Source organism: Macaca thibetana, chromosome 2, assembly GCF_024542745.1.
Source record: "Macaca thibetana thibetana isolate TM-01 chromosome 2, ASM2454274v1, whole genome shotgun sequence".
In the NCBI taxonomy this organism is placed as follows: Eukaryota; Metazoa; Chordata; class Mammalia; order Primates; family Cercopithecidae; genus Macaca; species Macaca thibetana.
The window spans coordinates 117989234-118007209 of NC_065579.1; the positions used below are offsets into that span (position 1 = coordinate 117989234).

General features: G+C 39.5%; 1 protein-coding gene across 2 annotated transcripts in view; it reads left to right on the plus strand.

Annotated features, from left to right (window-relative positions):
• SYNPR (synaptoporin) overlaps positions 1-13800 on the plus strand; it is a 330505-nt gene extending 316705 nt beyond the window's left edge. For both annotated transcript variants that reach the window (XM_050781255.1, XM_050781256.1), the window contains 2 exons: positions 5945-6136; positions 12092-13800. In XM_050781255.1, coding sequence (XP_050637212.1) covers positions 5945-6136; positions 12092-12349 — 450 coding nt within the window. In that variant the 3' untranslated portion in view covers positions 12350-13800. The remainder of the gene's footprint in view (positions 1-5944; positions 6137-12091) is intronic.
• The last annotated feature ends 4176 nt before the right edge of the window (positions 13801-17976 follow it).

Here is a 17976-nt window from a genome sequence, read left to right on the forward strand (position 1 = left end):
TGAAATGTGGTTATTATGAGTTAAGATGTACTGTAAGTGTAAAATATACATCACATTTCAAAGACTTAGTACCATAAAAGTAAAATAGCATACTAATAATTTTAGATTGACTATATGAAACAATAATTTTGATGTATTGGGGTTTGTTGTATTAATATGTAATATATTAATATAATTAATTGCATCGATTTCTCTCTTTAAATGTGGCTACTTTAAAGCTTAAAATTACACATGCAGCTCCTGTTTGTGGCTTGCATTAGATTTCTTCAGGCGTTCTCATTCCCTGATCTTACCACCAGGGCCACAATTATTATTCTTTAAATTAAGTCATTTTTAAAATTTAAATCAATGTGTTTTTGAATAAGACCCTGGACCACTGTTGAATATAGAAATCCAACATTATTTGACATAATTAGAAGACAAACATACATCAACAGAAAATGAACAGTGCTGTATTCTAGCTACATAGGTATACCATTGCTTACTTGAAGGATCTGAGCCTAGAGCCAGTTTTCTTTGACGAAAAAAATTAAAAGATTAGCACTTGTTAACTAAGCATTGAAAACAGTGTAGCACCCAACTGAGACTTTACTAGTCAGAGTCAAAGGAAATTGGGAAGGAGAATGCCTTTCTCCCTATGTAGGGATGGAGCTATATTGTCTATTGCTCTTTCCCACCAGGATAGGCAACCCAAACTTCAGAAAACCTGGGCATAATGAAAAATCACTCACTAAACAGGGAACCCAATGTCCTGAATTCAAATCTCAATTACTTGTGACAACTTGGACACATCACTGAATCTAGTTTCCTCATCTGTAAAATGGATATAATGATCTTCTCCCTCACACAGTTGTGAAGGTCATACGATCTTCGCTGAAAACTGTAGGTGCTCTCTGGAAGTCAGATGTCATTATTACTAATACTTCAAATGAAATAATGAAACAATCCCATAAGTGGATGAAACAGAAACTTGTTCTATCTAGCTAGCCATTTTTTAGCTCCCTTCCAAGACAAGTCCAAAGCTCTGCCCCCAGCTGAGCAGCCATCTTGCTATTTGCTTTCTGTGTTTCCTGATCCATAGTGTCATTCTAAAATTATTGGAGGCTGAATTAGCAAAGTGATCCATTTACAGTGCAGATGAGAGTGACTCTCTGGACTGTCCACTTTCTAGTATAGCCTCTCAGTATAAAAGTGTCAGCAACAGAAATAAATAACAAAGTCATCAAGTAACCAAAACAGATAATAAAGTCATTGGATTAAAATATTGGTAATTTTACTAAAAGGTAGAAATTGAATATTTGTTTATTTTTTATCAATATCCAGTGGATTTGCTTATGCCACTATTAGAAAGAGATGGAGACAGGTTTACCTGGTTCTGAAATGCTAAATTTTCTGTCACCAAAGATGACCCCCTTTTCTATACCCCAGCGTGATCCCAGACACCCAGATTCATACTATTAATTACATTTAGCAAAAAATATGTTTGCTTACAGCAACTTACGAGAAGTGAGGGCAACAAACTAAATGGAAACAAACCACCCAGCCAACATTAAACCAGTCTGCTTCCTTGATTGAGGAAGCTGTTTCTTGGTTCACTGAACAGATACTTAAAATATATTGCAGAAACATATCCAGGTTTCATGTCAAAGTTCTTTAGGTACCGAATGAGATGAATAGCTCAGAGTACATTTATGAACCATGTAATGAACTATGGGCAAATAAATCACTTAATACTCTTAGTTGCAGTTTCTTCCTCTGCAATATAAGGCCAGTGATGCCCCCTCCGACTATTTTTGGGATTTTATGGGGACTACATAGAACACAAGTATAAGCGCAATTTGGAAACACTGAAGCACATTTTGAAGGGCAGCCTCTTCACTCTATGGGAATAAATAACACAAGAAAAGCAAGCAGAAAAGGTCTTCAAAGGCTTAATGTATGTATGATAACCTAGCAGTAAATGTTAAAATGTATCTTCCGTATCCACACTATCTCTGTTAGACAGACAGGGATCATATTTGTAAACAACTGGATTCTTGTTTGAACCATCAGAAGGAATTCAGTTCTCAAGTGTGAGCTGTTTACTTCTGATACTACTGAAGACAGTTTAAGGCAGATCATTACGTGGCATTAAATAACACAAATGAGAAAGCTATCCCACATTCGATTTAACTGCAAGCCTTCTGCTTAGGTCATGCTAGTACAGTCATGTACCCCATTATGGATGTTTTGGTCAACAATGGATCACCAACAATATGTGATGGTGGTCCCATTCGATTATAATGACGCTGAAAAAGTCCTATCCCCTGGTAACATCATAGCCATCGTAATGTTATGGTAGCATAATCACTCTATTTTAAACATTAATTTAGTGTAGTCTAATCATACAGAATTTATAAAGTCTACAGTAGTGCACAGTAATGTCTGTCCTAAGCCTTCACATTCAACTTCCAGTGCTGCAAGCTCCATTCATGGTAAGTGCCCTATCCAAGTGTACTATTTGTTATCCTTTATACTATATTTTTACTGTACCTTTTCTATGTGTAGATGTGTTTAGATACACAAATACTTATCGTCATCATGTTACAATTGCTTGCAGTATCCAGAACATTCACATGCTGTACAGGTTTGTAGCCTGGAAGCATAGGTTATACCCCTTGGTGTCTCCATTTCCTCAACTGTAAATGGGGTTAGGATTGGTGTCTATTTCATGGTGCAGTTGTCAGGATTAAATGAGTCAAAACATGTAAACCTGGAATAATACCTGACACATAATAAGCACTCAATAAATGTTACATATGAATAGATTATTTGAACAAATAAATCTAACATAGTTTTCTCCAATTTCCAATTGAAAAGTCTTCACATGACTATTCTTTTTTAAGTATAAGTCTATTTCTAATTATGATGAATATAAATAATGAAAACCATCATACTATAGGTAATGCTTTAAGGTGACTGTGGGCCCTAACAAATATGTAATATCAAGAGAACAGAGCCCATATTTTGCATTTTTTTAATCCTCTGTAAGACCTTTCTCAATACTCGCACATTACTCAAAAATTACTATTTGAAAAAAAGCATGAATGAATGAAGGTACCAGATTGAACATGAACAGAAAGTCATGATTTGACACAGTCAATCTGGTTATTTATTTGCCACTATTAGAAAGAGATCGAGACAGGTTTACCTGGTTCTGAAATGCTAAATTTTGTGTCACCAAAGATGACCCCCTTTTCTATACCCCAGGGTATTCTATACCCTATTCTATACCCCAGGGTATTCTATACCCTTTTCTATACCCCAGGGTATTCTATACCCTTTTCTATACCCCAGGGTATTCTATACCCTATTCTATACCCCAGGGTATTCTATACCCTATTCTATACCCCAGGGTATTCTATACCCTTTTCTATACCCTAGGGTATTCTATACCCTATTCTATACCCCAGGGTATTCTATACCCTATTCTATACCCCAGGGTATTCTATACCCTTTTCTATACCCCAGGGTATTCTATACCCTATTCTATACCCCAGGGTATTCCTCCAATTTCAAATTCAGAACCAACACTTGAGTTTCTTTATTCCAAATGTTTGTATTACTGTTGAAACAGCTGTAGATATGTATTTGTTTGCTTGTTTATACCTCTACCTCATCTCAGAAAGGCTCATAAGGACATTTAAAAACCAAGGTGTAATTGAATAAAAATGAAAAGTAAAAAGTAAAAAGAAGAAAGGGAAACAAAATAAGGAACCGGGTTAAAATACCCATGCCATCAAAACCCTATGAATGGGTAACACACTGGCCTTTAATTTTCTAGAGCCAGCATGAAAAAAGGTGAACTGGTGAGTTACATAATTCACAACAGCCACTGGATGGAGTGACTTGCAGAAGATTCAGCCACTCTTAGTAGTGAGACCCTCCAGAACATTCTCCACAAAGATCACACCTAACAAATGTCTGGCACAACAGCATCTTTAGAGTGTAAAAGTTCCCTCAGTGTAGATGATGGGATCATGATGAAAAGTAATTCAGCCACACCATGAGAGCAAGATAACAGAGCAAGTCAGGTGCACTATGCCCTCGGGCAGGAAACAAATGCATGCCAAATTTTCTACTTGAGGAGGTTATCATTAAGAGCAAAAGAGCAGCCTGTTTCTGTTGCCATATCAGATTTACTTTTTTTCTTTCCTGGTTGGTATTTTTATTATTTTAGGTAAGCAGTATGCAACATTTTTACTGTAATCAAACATATATATAGTCAATCTGAAAATTTTTTCTACTATGTTCTAATGGTCTCAATCTTAGTCTCTCCCACCTGCCACCCGATCCGAGTCATGAGGGAGGATGAGAGACGTAGCTCCCATCATCAGAGTCATGAGAGAGGATGTGAGATGTAACCCCTATCATCAGAAGTTTGGAGATGGTCTCTAAAACACTCATCCCATTAAATCCTAGAAATTTTGTTTGATATGGATAAAAGCTTTTTTCCCCTGCAAACAGCAGTTGATTTTCAGGGCCAGATACACCTAAATTTGAATTCTGTCTCTGCCACTTTCTATGTGTTACCTTATATCTGTGAGTTTCAACTTTCTCCTTTTTTTTTTTTTTTTTTTTTTTTTTTGAGACAGTGTCTGGCAGTGTCGCCCAGGCTGGGGTGCAGTGGCGCAATCTTGGCTCACTGCAAGCTCCGCCTCCCGGGTTCACTGTATTCTCCTGCCTCAGCCTCCTGAGTAGTTGGGACTACAGGTACCTGCCACAACGCCCGGCTGATTTTTTGTATTTTTAGTAGAGACGGGGTTTCACCGTGTTAGCCAGCATGGTCTCAATCTCCTGACCTCGTGATCTGCCCGCCTCGGCCTCCCAAAGTGCTGGGATTACAGACGTGAGCCACCGTGCCCGGCCTCAGCTTTCTCCTCTTTAAAATGGACATAAAAATACTGTCTAACATGATTATTGTAAGAATAATTTTATACAAAACCTCTCACCCATAGCAGGCACTCAAAAACATTACAGCTCTTATTGTCTTCCACTTAACATAGTTCCACATTGGTTAACACATTGGTTAACCAATAACATATAGATAACACATTGGTTTGTTAAGTGAACAAATGGATGAATGAATGAGTGAACATTGCCATCCAAGAGTCTTAAACAATTAGCAGATGTGTCTACATGTTTGGAATCACAACTTGGTGGTTAAGAACTTGGACTCAGAGGCCGGGCGCGGTGGCTCAAGCCTGTAATCCCAGCACTTTGGGAGGCCGAGACGGGCGGATCACGAGGTCAGGAGATCGAGACCATCCTGGCTAACACGGTGAAACCCCGTCTCTACTAAAAATACAAGAAAATTAGCCAGGCGAGGTGGCGGGCGCCTGTAGTCCCAGCTACTCGGGAGGCTGAGGCAGGAGAATGGCGTGAACCCGGGGAGGCGGAGCTTGCAGTGAGCCGAGATCGCACCACTGCACTCCAGCCTGGGGCACAGAGCAAGACTCCGTCTCAAAAAAAAAAAAAAAAAAAAAAAAGAACTTGGACTCAGTATTCAGGTTGCCTGGGTTTGAATCCTGATGCCATCACGAATTATCTGTGAAGTCTCAGACAAGCTATTCAACTGTTCTCTATGTTAGTTTGACATCTGCAAATAGAATGATGTACCATTCCTTACAGGGATGTTAGGTGTGGGTTATAGAGTCCTTAGCATCGTTCCTGGGATATAGTAAGCATTTAATAAATATGACTATTTACATTTATTTTATAGAAAGATAAATATAATATCATAAAGCTTTCTTTTGTTTGTTTTTCAAAATGTTTTCGCTGGTTCCAGTGCAATGGGATCTTAAATTTTTCCAAAAAGCAAACCAAATAGTTATATAAAGAAATCAACTTTTTTCTAGAACTCACATTTTCTTTTACCGTTTTCTCTTCTGGTTTGTTTCTGTAGGACTTCATTGTCACTGTAGTCTTTTCCTTCTTGTGGTTGGTGGGTTCATCAGCTTGGGCAAAAGGACTGTCTGACGTCAAAGTTGCAACAGATCCCAAGGAAGTATTGCTACTAATGTCAGCTTGCAAACAGCCGTCCAACAAATGCATGGCTGTCCACAGCCCTGTTATGTCAAGCTTAAACACTTCTGTGGTAAGTACTTTTCATCTGTGCTTTACTGTTCATATCTTTGTTTGCCAGTCAAAATAATAAGAAGAACATCTCAGAAGTCATCTTGAAAATTGTTGCCTACAAAACTAGGCCAATCAAAAGGTGAGATAGTTTACCTCAGGTGCAGGATGATCACTTGGCCCTCAGGTGTTTTATTGTCAGAATCCATCATTTATAATGTTGCCAATTAAGGAGTTCTTAATAAGAACCCAGCAGGTATTGGCAGCTGCTGCTTGGGTGACAGTTCAGTTGAAACTCTAAGCCAGAAGCAAATATAAAATCTGAACACCGGCTGGACAAGGTGGCTCATGCCTATAATCCCAGCACTTTAGGAGGCCAAGGTGGGAGGATCACCTGAGGTCAGGAGTTCAAGACCAGCCTAGCCAACATGGTGAAACCCCATCTCTACTAAATATACAAAAAAAAAAAAAAAAAAAAGAAGAAAAAGAAAAACTAGCCAGGCATGGTGACTCATGCCTGTAGTCCCAGCTACTTGGAAGGCTGAGGCATGAGAATCACTTGAACCCAGGAGGTGGAAGTTGCAGTGAGCCGAGATCAGGCCACTGCATCCAAGCTTGGGTAACAGAGTGAGATTCAGTCTCAAAAAAAAAAAAAAAAAAAAAAAAAATCTGAACTTTAAGGTTAAAGCCAGACAAAAGTTAAAAGGAATAGTTGCGCGCATACAAGTTCCTGGGGAGAAAACACCGTTCAAGCCACATATAGTTAGAATACACCCAACTGATTAGAGAAAAATACACAGACCTAGTAGGGTAAAAAAAGAAATTCATAATGTAAAAAAGTGCTCATAATAGCTATGGTAATTTTTGAATTTTCTCCATGCTTCTGGTTTAGTTACTTTATAACGTTAGAAAAGCTACACTGTATTAGTTGAACAAAGTCAAATGTTTTCACCAAGAGTATGGCTCTCACAAGAAAAAAGAAAATCTGACAGTTAGCAGGGACACCAAATTGGATTTTTAATTTATAAGTGTAAGAACTTGTATTATTCCAAAGAAAGAAGCTGTATCTGAGAAATACATAAGCTATAATGGCCGCAAAAAGCAGCAGTTATCGAAGAATAGAAGGCTCAGCAGTGTTTGCTGAAAGAACATTCTTTAGCACACCCTAGAAATAATTATCTTTGCTTCAAGATTAACCTGTGTTTCTACAGCTTTCTGAAATTCAATCTGGGAAGGCACTTAAGAAGAGAAAAAGGGTTGCTACTGTGACTGGACTGTGATTTCTGCTTTGGTGAGATAGTAACCATGAAAATAAACTATGCATTAGGGTTTCACAATTATTTTTATTCATTGCTGACCACACTTGTAGATGAATACTTTGAGGTATACATTACTATATTTACTTATACCTTTGTAGTTTGTTTATAGACAGTATTTAATGAAAGCTATTACAACACTGATCTCAAAAACTAACAGGACAAAGATAAAATTGCTTGATATGTTTATCAGTTTAATAATTAATCTCCCAATAAATTATGACATTCTGCATGTTTCTTCTAATTCCACTTCTGATATATCTAATAATTTTTAGACTAAAAGATAGAAATTATGAATGAAAAACATGTGATGTGTCTCCTAAAACCAAAATGAAGAATGAATTGAAACCAAATAATGTGATGTGTGTGAAAGGACAGGTCCAGTGGTGTTGTAGTGATGTATCCGTATCAGTTATCAATCTTCCAGCTCCTAGTGACAGAAAACTCAATTCAAATTGGCTAAGGCAAACCAATCCTCATATCCCTAAAATCTGTTTTTGCAGTCCGCTTCTGGTACCAATGTTTGTATGCATCAGAATAATCAAAGCTGACTCTAGCTACAACAGGAAAAAAGTTTTTGGAAGGATATTAAGTAGCTCATACAACTTGATGAAACCTGAAGAAACAGGTTCTAGAAAGAGCAGAATCTAGAGCAGAATGAGAGTTCTAGATGTTCAGTACCAAATAATTGTTGCTTAGAGTTGCCGTTAGTGGAAAGTTTTACCTAACCTTGCATTGCTCTGCTCAAAATGCGAAGTACCAAGAGAGAGCTCAAGCCATTTGACTGAAACTTGGCTCTGCAAAGAAAATCAGATTTCTATTACCAAAAGCAGGGGAAAGGACATGAATCAACCAAAACACAATATTTTTATTACAAATTGTTTGGCTTCAAATCATATTGTGCTAGCTTATGCAAAAACTGAAAAATAGTTGGAAAGACATTAAAAGTGTGTCTTCCCGGGGCAGAACCCAGCAGCCAAGAACTGGAAGACTGTCAGGAAGCTGGACAGTTCTCATCCTCCATCTCCCATCTCTCTTTCTTTCTGGGTCCCTGTCCCTTTCTGCATGTTTGTTCATTATTCTCTCTTTTCAGATGAAATTTCATTTCTTTTTTTTTTTTTCCATCCACACAGCAGAAGATAGCCACTTTACAGTTTCTAAGTTTATATGTATTTTTTAAAGAAACAGCTTGGACTGAGCAAAAATCACTCAGGTCCAATTGCAAATTTCTGGTAGAGAGAATCTTTTTAGCCCACCTTAGGCCAGATGTCCACCTCAGTCTCATCAGTTATGAATAGAGGGTTTGGTGAATGTTGTAGTAGAAACATGGCTCAGAGAACACACTTTGCTGGGCAAACATAGGTTTTGGAGTAGGAACCAGACACGTACCACAATAAATGACTTCTACAAGTAAATGAATCAGGAAATAATAATCATATTCTCTACCTTGGTAACAAATTTACTATCTTCAAAGCACTTTGGCACCTATAATTTTACAGTAACACTAAAATGTAGGTAAGATACCCAGATACTACAAATATTGGGAGCTGAGGTAAACTCTCTAATCCTTAGTTTTATCATCTGTAAAATGGGGATAACTATACAACAGACCTCAATACTGTTGAAAAAATTCAGTGAGATAATCTATTAAAAAAATACTTAGCATCATGCCCAGCTTATGGCAAATGCTCAATACATGTCAACTGAAAACGGCTACTAAAATACGATCATTCTTAAACGTCATACAGTGTTAGAGCCTAAAGAGAGGAGGAAGAAATCGTTTTTAGCCTCTCAATTTCTTTCAAAGTTTCACTGAGCACAACTATTTTAGCCATAATTTCCACTTCTGCTTCTCCAGCTTCACTCCTAAAAATCTTAGTACATCTCTTTAGACAATCTAGATCTTGTCTTCCCATTTTTTGCATGTTATGTCGAGTGTCTTTCAATTTCTCTTTCTGTCGTCCCCAAGTCTGAGCTTGAATCAAATTCTTACCCCAATTTCAGTTGCAACAAAATGGCAAAAAGGAGTTCAAGGGCCCGAGTGCCCCTAAAATGTGCCAGCCAAGAGATCTGTGATGCTGGACTAAAAAAATGAGTACTCCTTAAATATGCCCATTGAAATGCCTAGTTTACCTTCTTACTTTTAAGTAGCATTTCCTTGATGTATAAGTTTTTCTTCAGCATCCCTTTTTTAAAAACCTAATAGTAACAGGGAAAAGAGAGAGATCAATAGATAGGAAATAGCTAAAATTATATCCCTGGACAGAGCCATGCCTGAAAAGATCCCTTGATAATTTTTCCTCCTCTTCCCTCCCCTCCCCTCCCCTCCCCTCCCTTTTCCTCCCTTCCCCTCCCCTCCTGTCCTCTCCTCTCTCCTCTCTTCTCCTCTCCTCTCCTTTTCTTTCTTCCTTTCCTTTCATTTCCTTTTTTCTTTTTTTTTTGAGACAGGGTTTTGCTGTGTCACCCAGGCGGGAGGTACAGTGGTGCAATCATAGCTCACTATAGCCTGGAACTCTTGGGCTCAACGGATACTGCTGCCTCAGCCTTCCAAGTACCCCTTCTGAGTACCTGGGACTACAGGCATGTGCTGCCATGCCCAGCTAAATATTTTTTTTTTTTAAGAGACAAGGTCTTGCTATGTTTCCCAGGCTCTTCGATAATTTTTTTATACTCATATATTGACATATACTTATAAAGGTACAATTTAATCAAGATCCCCCTTTTAATGGAAAATATTCTGGTTACCACACACATGGTAAAATGGTCCTGTATGCAAATTACAGTTTTGTCAGTAGTTAACTGATTTATTTTGTTCGAGCAACGATTACACCTTATTTATGTTTTGTATCTCCCTCAGCAGGTAGCCTAGAGCATGGCACAAAATAGGTTCTCAATTAATGTAAAAAAGAAGGAAAGAGGATGCAAGAGGAGAGAAGGAAGAAGGAGGGAGGTCTGGATAAACCAGTCTTTAATTAGATCAGTTGGGGGTCTAGATACTTGATTTTGGCTATTGTCTCAAGAACATGGTCTCATTGTTTATGCCTCAGTTCAATGTATACTGCAGCAAAGAAAAAGAAAAAGTCTGCAAAATACAATTCACGGAAATATTTTAGAAAATGATTCAGAACATAGTTTACCTTTAGTAAGTATTTGCTAATGTGTCCAGCACTGTCTAGCTACTTTACACATACCCTCTTTAATCCTCCCACCTATCTTCCAAGAAAGGAATCCTTGTCTCCATTCCATACAAGAAGCAAAACAAAAACAAAAATGAAGTCTACAGAATAAATGCCTTGTCCCAGGTAGCAGGTCAAGAAACTACAGTCCCCAGGGCACTTTGATTTCAAAGCCTATAGAGATTACTCTGAGACTAAGATTCCATTCATGTGCTGCTAAAATATTGAAATATTTTGATAGTCTCAGCTCCAAGTCTCTAAGGCCCAGCTTCTTGACTACACCAGTGTCCCCTCTGTCACCACTACTCACAAGCCACTATGGATCATCTCACTGTCCAGAAACCAAGGGATAAATTTTGATCCAGCAAAGGACTTCCAGCACCCTACTCCAGGACGGTGGCCACTGTCCAAGTCCATTTTGATTGGTCAGCATCGTGCTAGGGGGTGGTGACTAAATATATTTTAATGTTATCACAGCTTTGCATTATACTACTGTTACCTGTCTCCATTAGGGGGGTTATTAAAACAGACTGCCTGTGGTTAATTCCCAAGTCAATCAACCAGCCTTGGAAAAGGCTGCAGAACAAGCCATGGAATGAGGACATCTGTTTGGGCCTCATGCAACAGCAAACAGTTCTGCTTCCATCAAACCTTAGGCCCTGGGGAAGCAACACCCAGTCCTCTGACTCACCGACACCCTCCTGGAGAGTAGGAGGAATTTCCATAGGAAAGTTTCACATCCAGTTCTTATGAAAATATTTTGTATTTCTCTGAAACCTGCACTTTGCTCATAGTCTGGTTTCAGCATTCACTTATCCCTGTGAGAGGCACAGAAAGTGCAATTATTCAAACAGTCAACCTCTCAATATGCTATCATGAATATGTTTATTTGCACATCACCTGTACCATTGCTTATCCTATATTTTTAATTGACTCACTTTCTTTATATGATTGCAATAAATGGAAAAGCAAAAGCAGTATCTCTAACCATAAAGAGAAGAAAGCCTTATAAATGAAAGCACCATTATTAAAGTGAAAATTCTCAGCCCTATGCCATCTGGAAATATCTTACACACCATGAAGGGTACTTTATTTGGAGAATAAATGATGCCTTAAGTAAGGGTTCCAGTTGTGGAGCCAGAACAGGGTTTGGATCCCAGATCTACTACTCAGCAAGCCACATGCCCTTAGACAAGATTTCCACATCTTTAATATGGGTATGACAATAGCAACTTTTTCTTAGACTGATTCTTAGACCAAGGGAATTGATACACAGAAAGCCCTTTATGTAGTGCCTGACATGTAGTGCATCTAATAAAGGTCAAATATTCTAAATGAAATACCAGTTCCAAATGGAAAACTTGGAAGAGGACTCAACATTAAAGTGAAAAGTGATCTTTTGTATTGTGAAGGAATTTCCAAAATGGAAAATTTTCTTGGGTTTTTGTCTAGTCTATCAATTCATTGGCTTTGATTCTCCTTCAGGTCTTTGGATTCTTGAACTTTATTCTCTGGGCTGGAAACATATGGTTTGTTTTCAAGGAGACCGGCTGGCATTCTTCAGGACAGAGATATCTTTCAGATCCGATGGAGAAGCACTCCAGCAGCTATAATCAAGGTGGTTACAACCAAGACAGCTATGGGTCAAGCAGTGGGTACAGTCAGCAGGCGAGTTTGGGGCCATCCTCAGATGAGTTTGGCCAACAGCCTACTGGCCCCACTTCCTTTACCAATCAGATTTAACAGAGTAGCATTTGCATTCTTCTGGAGATCACCTCACCACCTTCCATTTCAGTGGCAGAAGAATTTTTTAAGAGTTTCAATCAATTATTAATGCAGAGAGTATTGAATGTAAATCAGAGATCTCTAGTCTTCATTAAGGCAGAAAGTCCTGGGTTGTGATAAATGACACTTAGAGATGAGATGACATGAGGAGATATATTATTCATCATAGATTGCTAATTGGAGAGTACCTTGTTATATATACAGATACTTTCATGGTCATTTTGTATGTGTGTTAAAGTAGTAGAAGTATTTTGTAGCTTAAAGTCTCTAGTATGTAATATGCATAAAGTAAATCGAATAGCACTGAGTTTTCTTATGCATTTTGATGTGAAAGATGTTATAATAATTTCTAGAAGACAATTTGGTGTATCACAACATGCATGTCTTATTTTTTTTTAGTTTTAGGTCTTATAGGACAATGAGTCTCTAAGTTATTTGTTTCAGAAAATTATTCTGTTTTTTTTATGTGATAAATCAATGCTCACATGATTTAAGTGCATGAATAAGCATTTTCTCACAAAATGAACATTTGAACTGTGTTTATGAAAATTTTCTGGTTTGCACCATGAATTTGTCAAGTGGATATTTATAGGAATATATTCACTACCTTGTATACTTTGCAGATTTGTCTCTCTGGCTTTACCCAAGTTCTGAATGCATTGTAATTAAGATTTGAGTTTTTCTTTTCCCCTATTGTTAGACATTTAGTGTTACATATGATAACTGCCCAACATTTATTCTATTTACTTAGCTAAATATTTGCATTCTTGTAACCTTCTATGGTGTTTTTGTGGCTCTTATCTTGTGGACCATAAATAACATGGCCCAATAATTCTGTCTTTATGGAGTGTTGTTTTCTTAGAATAATGGAGATGCAGATATAGATACCATGGTCAAGATATGCCTTGCTGAAGTATTTATTTATAAAGAATATTCTGTAGAACCTCTATTACCAGCTACACTTTTAAATCCTGTTTATTTGTAAAGCTAATATGTTCCTCAATGTAATTATTAAAAATTCTGAAGTCACAGCTAAACTTACTAATTCTGATTTGAGTGTAGCCCATAAATTAAAAATGGCTTCCATATGCCACTCTGTATCCCAAAGAGAGTTCTCATGAAATATTCTCCAGAAATGTATTCATTATCAAGAAAATGCCAATCTTCACTTCCTCATTTTAACTCAGTTGAAACACCAGGACCCAATAGAGAAGGCAAGCTGAGCATCTGTATTTCCAGATAAAAGTTGTTATTGATGTATAAACTCGTCGTGTGATTGGTGATGTTGGAAGCATTTTAGCACAAAACAGCCTTGTGTCTTAGATGATATCTGTAACCAGTTTCTGAATCCCGTTGGATAAAACCGTATTGTGATATCTATTTGACGTTAATAAAGTTATTGCATACAATGCTGGCTGGACAATGGACAATTACAACAGTAGAACCCGGTTGGCTTTAACAATGACAGAACGAACAAGGGTTAAATGCACAGTGCCTCCAATCTGTCACCCTGTCCTCGTTTCATGAGCCCAGTGAGGTTCGTTCATTCATTCCACCATTCTAGGACTTCTTGTGCACCCGTCACTGTGCATGCCACTGGGAATGCAGTAATAAAAAGCAAAAACAGGCTGTATGTTAAGAAGCTTACACTCTATTAGGAGAGACGGGCATTAAAATAATCACACCCCTGGCGAGCGCCTGTAGTCCCAGCTACTTGGGAGGCTGAGGCAGGAGAATGGTGTAAACCCAGGAGGCGGAGCTTGCAGTGAGCTGAGATCCGGCCACTGCACTCCAGCCTGGGTGACAGAGCGAGACTCCGTCTCAAAAAAAAAAAAAAAAAAAAAAAAAAATCACACCCCAATTATGCTGAGTGCAACAAAGAGAGGCACAGGATTCCATAGGAACATCTATCAGAGAGGTTTGAACTAGTTAGAGAGAAGTCAAGAAGCTTCATGCCTGAAGACTACACATGGTTAAGCAAGGACAAGGTGGGAGAGATGCACGTCCCAGGCAGAGAACAGCCCGGCAAAGCTCTCTGATGGTAGGAGACAGGAAAGATATGTAGAGTTGCCAGAGTTTAATGAACAAGAGGCTTTTCGGGAAGTGTGACTGCTGATGGGGACATGGGTGAAACCTGTCTGCAGGCCTAATCAGGAATTCTGTCTTTATCCTAAAGAAGCTAAGGGAAAGCAATGAAGGATTTTTGAGCAGGGGAGGGATGTGATGAGATTAGCATGTTGAAAGGATCTCAATGGCTACAGAATAGAGAGAGGATTAGAGGAGGACAAGCGAGAAAAACATCCTGATGATAAGGAAGTAGGCCTTAACTCCTAGCAACTAGGAGGCAGTAGGCTGGGAGTGGGAGGAGGGGATGTGGCATGAGTTCTCCCCACTCCCACTCCCACTCCCAATTCCCCCTTATATCCTGGGGCAATGACTGGATTTGACTGCTTCCTTCAGCACTGTGCAGGAGAAGAAAGTGTCCTCTGCTTTACAAGCTGTCATGAACTCGGCAAAGTGGAGAAATCCTCCTAACCAGCAGTGATTTTTACCAGCCTTAGCAGTTCCAAAGCACTGTGGGCACTGATGAATGGAAAACACTACCTGCCCTGATTGAGATAGAGACATGCTTCCATGGTCCATTGCAGATTCGCAATAAAGACCTGCTCTAACCAAATGGGGATTTTGCTAAACTGATTTATTCCTTCAGGTTTCAAGAAAAGAGCAGTAGATGTTTTGTTGTTGTTGTTGTTGTTGTTTTGTTTTGTTTTGTTTTTGAGATTGAGTCTGGCTCTGTCGCCCAGGCTGGAGTACAATGGTGTGATCTCCGCTCACCGCAAGCTCCACCTCCTGGGTTCATGCCATTCTCCTGCCTCAGCCTCCCCAAGCAGCTGGGACTACAGACGCCCGCCACCATGCCCGGCTAATTTTTTGTAGTTTTAGTAGAGGCGGGATTTCACTGTGTTAGCCAGGATGGTCTCGATCTCCTGACCTCATGATCTGCCTGCCTCGGCCTCCCAAAGTGCTGGGATTACAGGTGTGAGCCATAAAAAGAAAGTAGCCGGTGAGTTTGAGTCTATGTATCCAATAAGACTAATTTGGAATCTCAGCTTCAGTGCTCACTAGCTGTGTTTCAAGGTGTGACTTCACCTTCCTGCACCCTTGTTTTTTTAGGAGGAGGTAAAGCAAAGAAGTTAAATGGGTGGGCCATGATATCAGACTGTCTGGGTGAGAATCACTGCACTGCCATTTCCTCAACTCTCCTTTTACTTCCTCGAAGCCTTCTTCAAAGCCCTGGGACTTTTCTGAAGCCACAGCCTACAGGCAAGGGCAGCCTGGAAATGCAGGGGAGTTAACACCCCAGGGAGCACCTTCAAACACTGGGGGATATGGGCAGATCAATAAATGCCTTTGGTAAGATACTTAATTTCTCATTCATTCAGTTTCCCCATCTCTACAGTGGGGATAACAACAATATCTTCCTGGCAGGATTGATGTCAGGATGAGAAAGATAAACCATCTAGCCATGTGGCAGAATTACAACAACTTCTCACAAATGGTAAGCACCCTCTGGGTTTGGGTTTTCCTGCAACCAAGGCTAAGACAAGAGTTGGGTGCAAGGAGTTGATTCCAGGTGTCAGGAGTGACAAAGTGGGGAGAATGAGACAGGAAAGGAGGCAAAGCCAATAAAAAGATGTGTTTGTGTTGTTGCTGGTAAGGCAGTAGGAGCTCAGTTTCATCAGGGTCTCTGAGCAGTGCTCATAATGGCTCCAGCAATTGTCCATCAAGGAGCAGGAACTGGAGTGTTCACCTACCAATCCCCAGCCCTTATTGATTGAGAGTTGCCGAGAACAGTGGTAACTTTTCCACATTTCCAGGTTACACTTGCCAGGAGACTGAGCAGGCTCCTAGGACTTCAGAGAAACAAGCCTTGAGTGCTAACATCTCAGGCAGTGGGCTGGGGGAAAAGGGAGAGGCATTGGCATGGGTCCTATCACCACCATCCCTTCCCCCATTCCTGGGGACAGGGTCCTTGAGGAAAGATAAAGGGGAAGCCCTGGGAGGTGCATGCATGAGGTGGGGAGGGGGCCACTATCAATATGAACCATAGCAATCCTTCAAGCTATGGCTGAAATTAGAGGCTGACCAAAGGAAAGCAACATATGGCATGCAAATCACCCACTACAGTGATCAATGAATGTTACTATTCTCACTTAGTCTGTAAAAGGGGGCTGCAGATAGTCCTACCTCATAGGAACTGAGTTGGTTGTGTGTGGAAGAGATTAATGAACTGTATACTACTGAGTATAGTTAGCTGGTTATTGAGTGATAAGGTATAAACCTACTCCACACTTACAGAAATCTGAATTTTGGGGATTTTTTTTAACTTTTATTTAAGGTTCAGGGGTACATGTGCAGGTCTATTATATAGGTAAACTCATGTCATGGAGGTTTGATGTACATGTTATTTTGTCACTCAGATACTAAGCATAGTACCTGATAGGTGTTTTTTCTGATCCTCTCTCTCCCACCCTGCACCCTCCAGGAGACTTCAGTATCTGTTGTTTCCTCTGTGTGTCCATGTGTTCTTGTCATTTAGCTCCCACTTATAAGTTCACTTAGGATAATGGTCTCCACCTCCATCTGTGTTGCTGCAAAGGACATGATCGTGTTATTTTTTTATGGCTACATAGTATTCCATGGTGTATATGTACCACATTTTCTTTATCCAGTCTACTGTTGATGGGCATTTAAGCCGATTCCATGTCTGTGCTATTGTGAATAGTGCTGCAATGAACATATGCATGCATGTGTCTTTATGATAGAATGATTTATATTCCTTTGGGTATATATCGAGTAATGGGATTGTTGGGTCAATTGATAATTCTGTTTTTAGTTTTTTGAGGAATCGCCATACTACTTTCCACAGTGGCTGAACTAACTGACACTCCCAACAGCAGTGTATAAGCATTCCCTTTTCTTTTCTTTTTCAGTTTTTCTTTTCTTTCTTTCTTTCTTTCCTTCTTTCCTTCTCTCTCTTTTTCTTTCTTTCTCTCTCTCTCTCTCTTTCTTTCTCTTTCTTTCTTCCTTTCTTTCTTTCTTTCTTTCTTTCTTTCTTTCTTTTTTTCTTTCTTTCTTTCTTTCTTTCTTTCTTTCTTTCTTTCTTTCTTTCTTTCTTTCTTTCGAGATAGGATCTGGCTCTACCACCCAGGCTGGAGTGCGGTGGCGTAATCTTGGCTCACTGCAACTTCTGCCTCCTGGGCTCAAATGATCCCCCCACCTCAGTCCCCCCAGTAGATGGGACTACAGGCTCATGCCACCACGCCTGGCTAATTTTTGTATTTTTGGTAGAGATGGGGTCTCACCATGTTGCCCAGGCTGGTCTCAAACTCCTGAGCTTAAGCAATCTGCCCACCTGGGCCACCCAAAGGACTGGGATTACAGGTGTGAGCTGTGCCCGGCCAGCCTTCCCTTCTCACCAGCATTTGTTATTTCTTGACTTTTTAATGATAGCCATTCTGACTGGTGTGAGATGGTATCTCCTTGTGGTTTTTTTGAAGCCTGAGTTTTTATATGTCAAACTT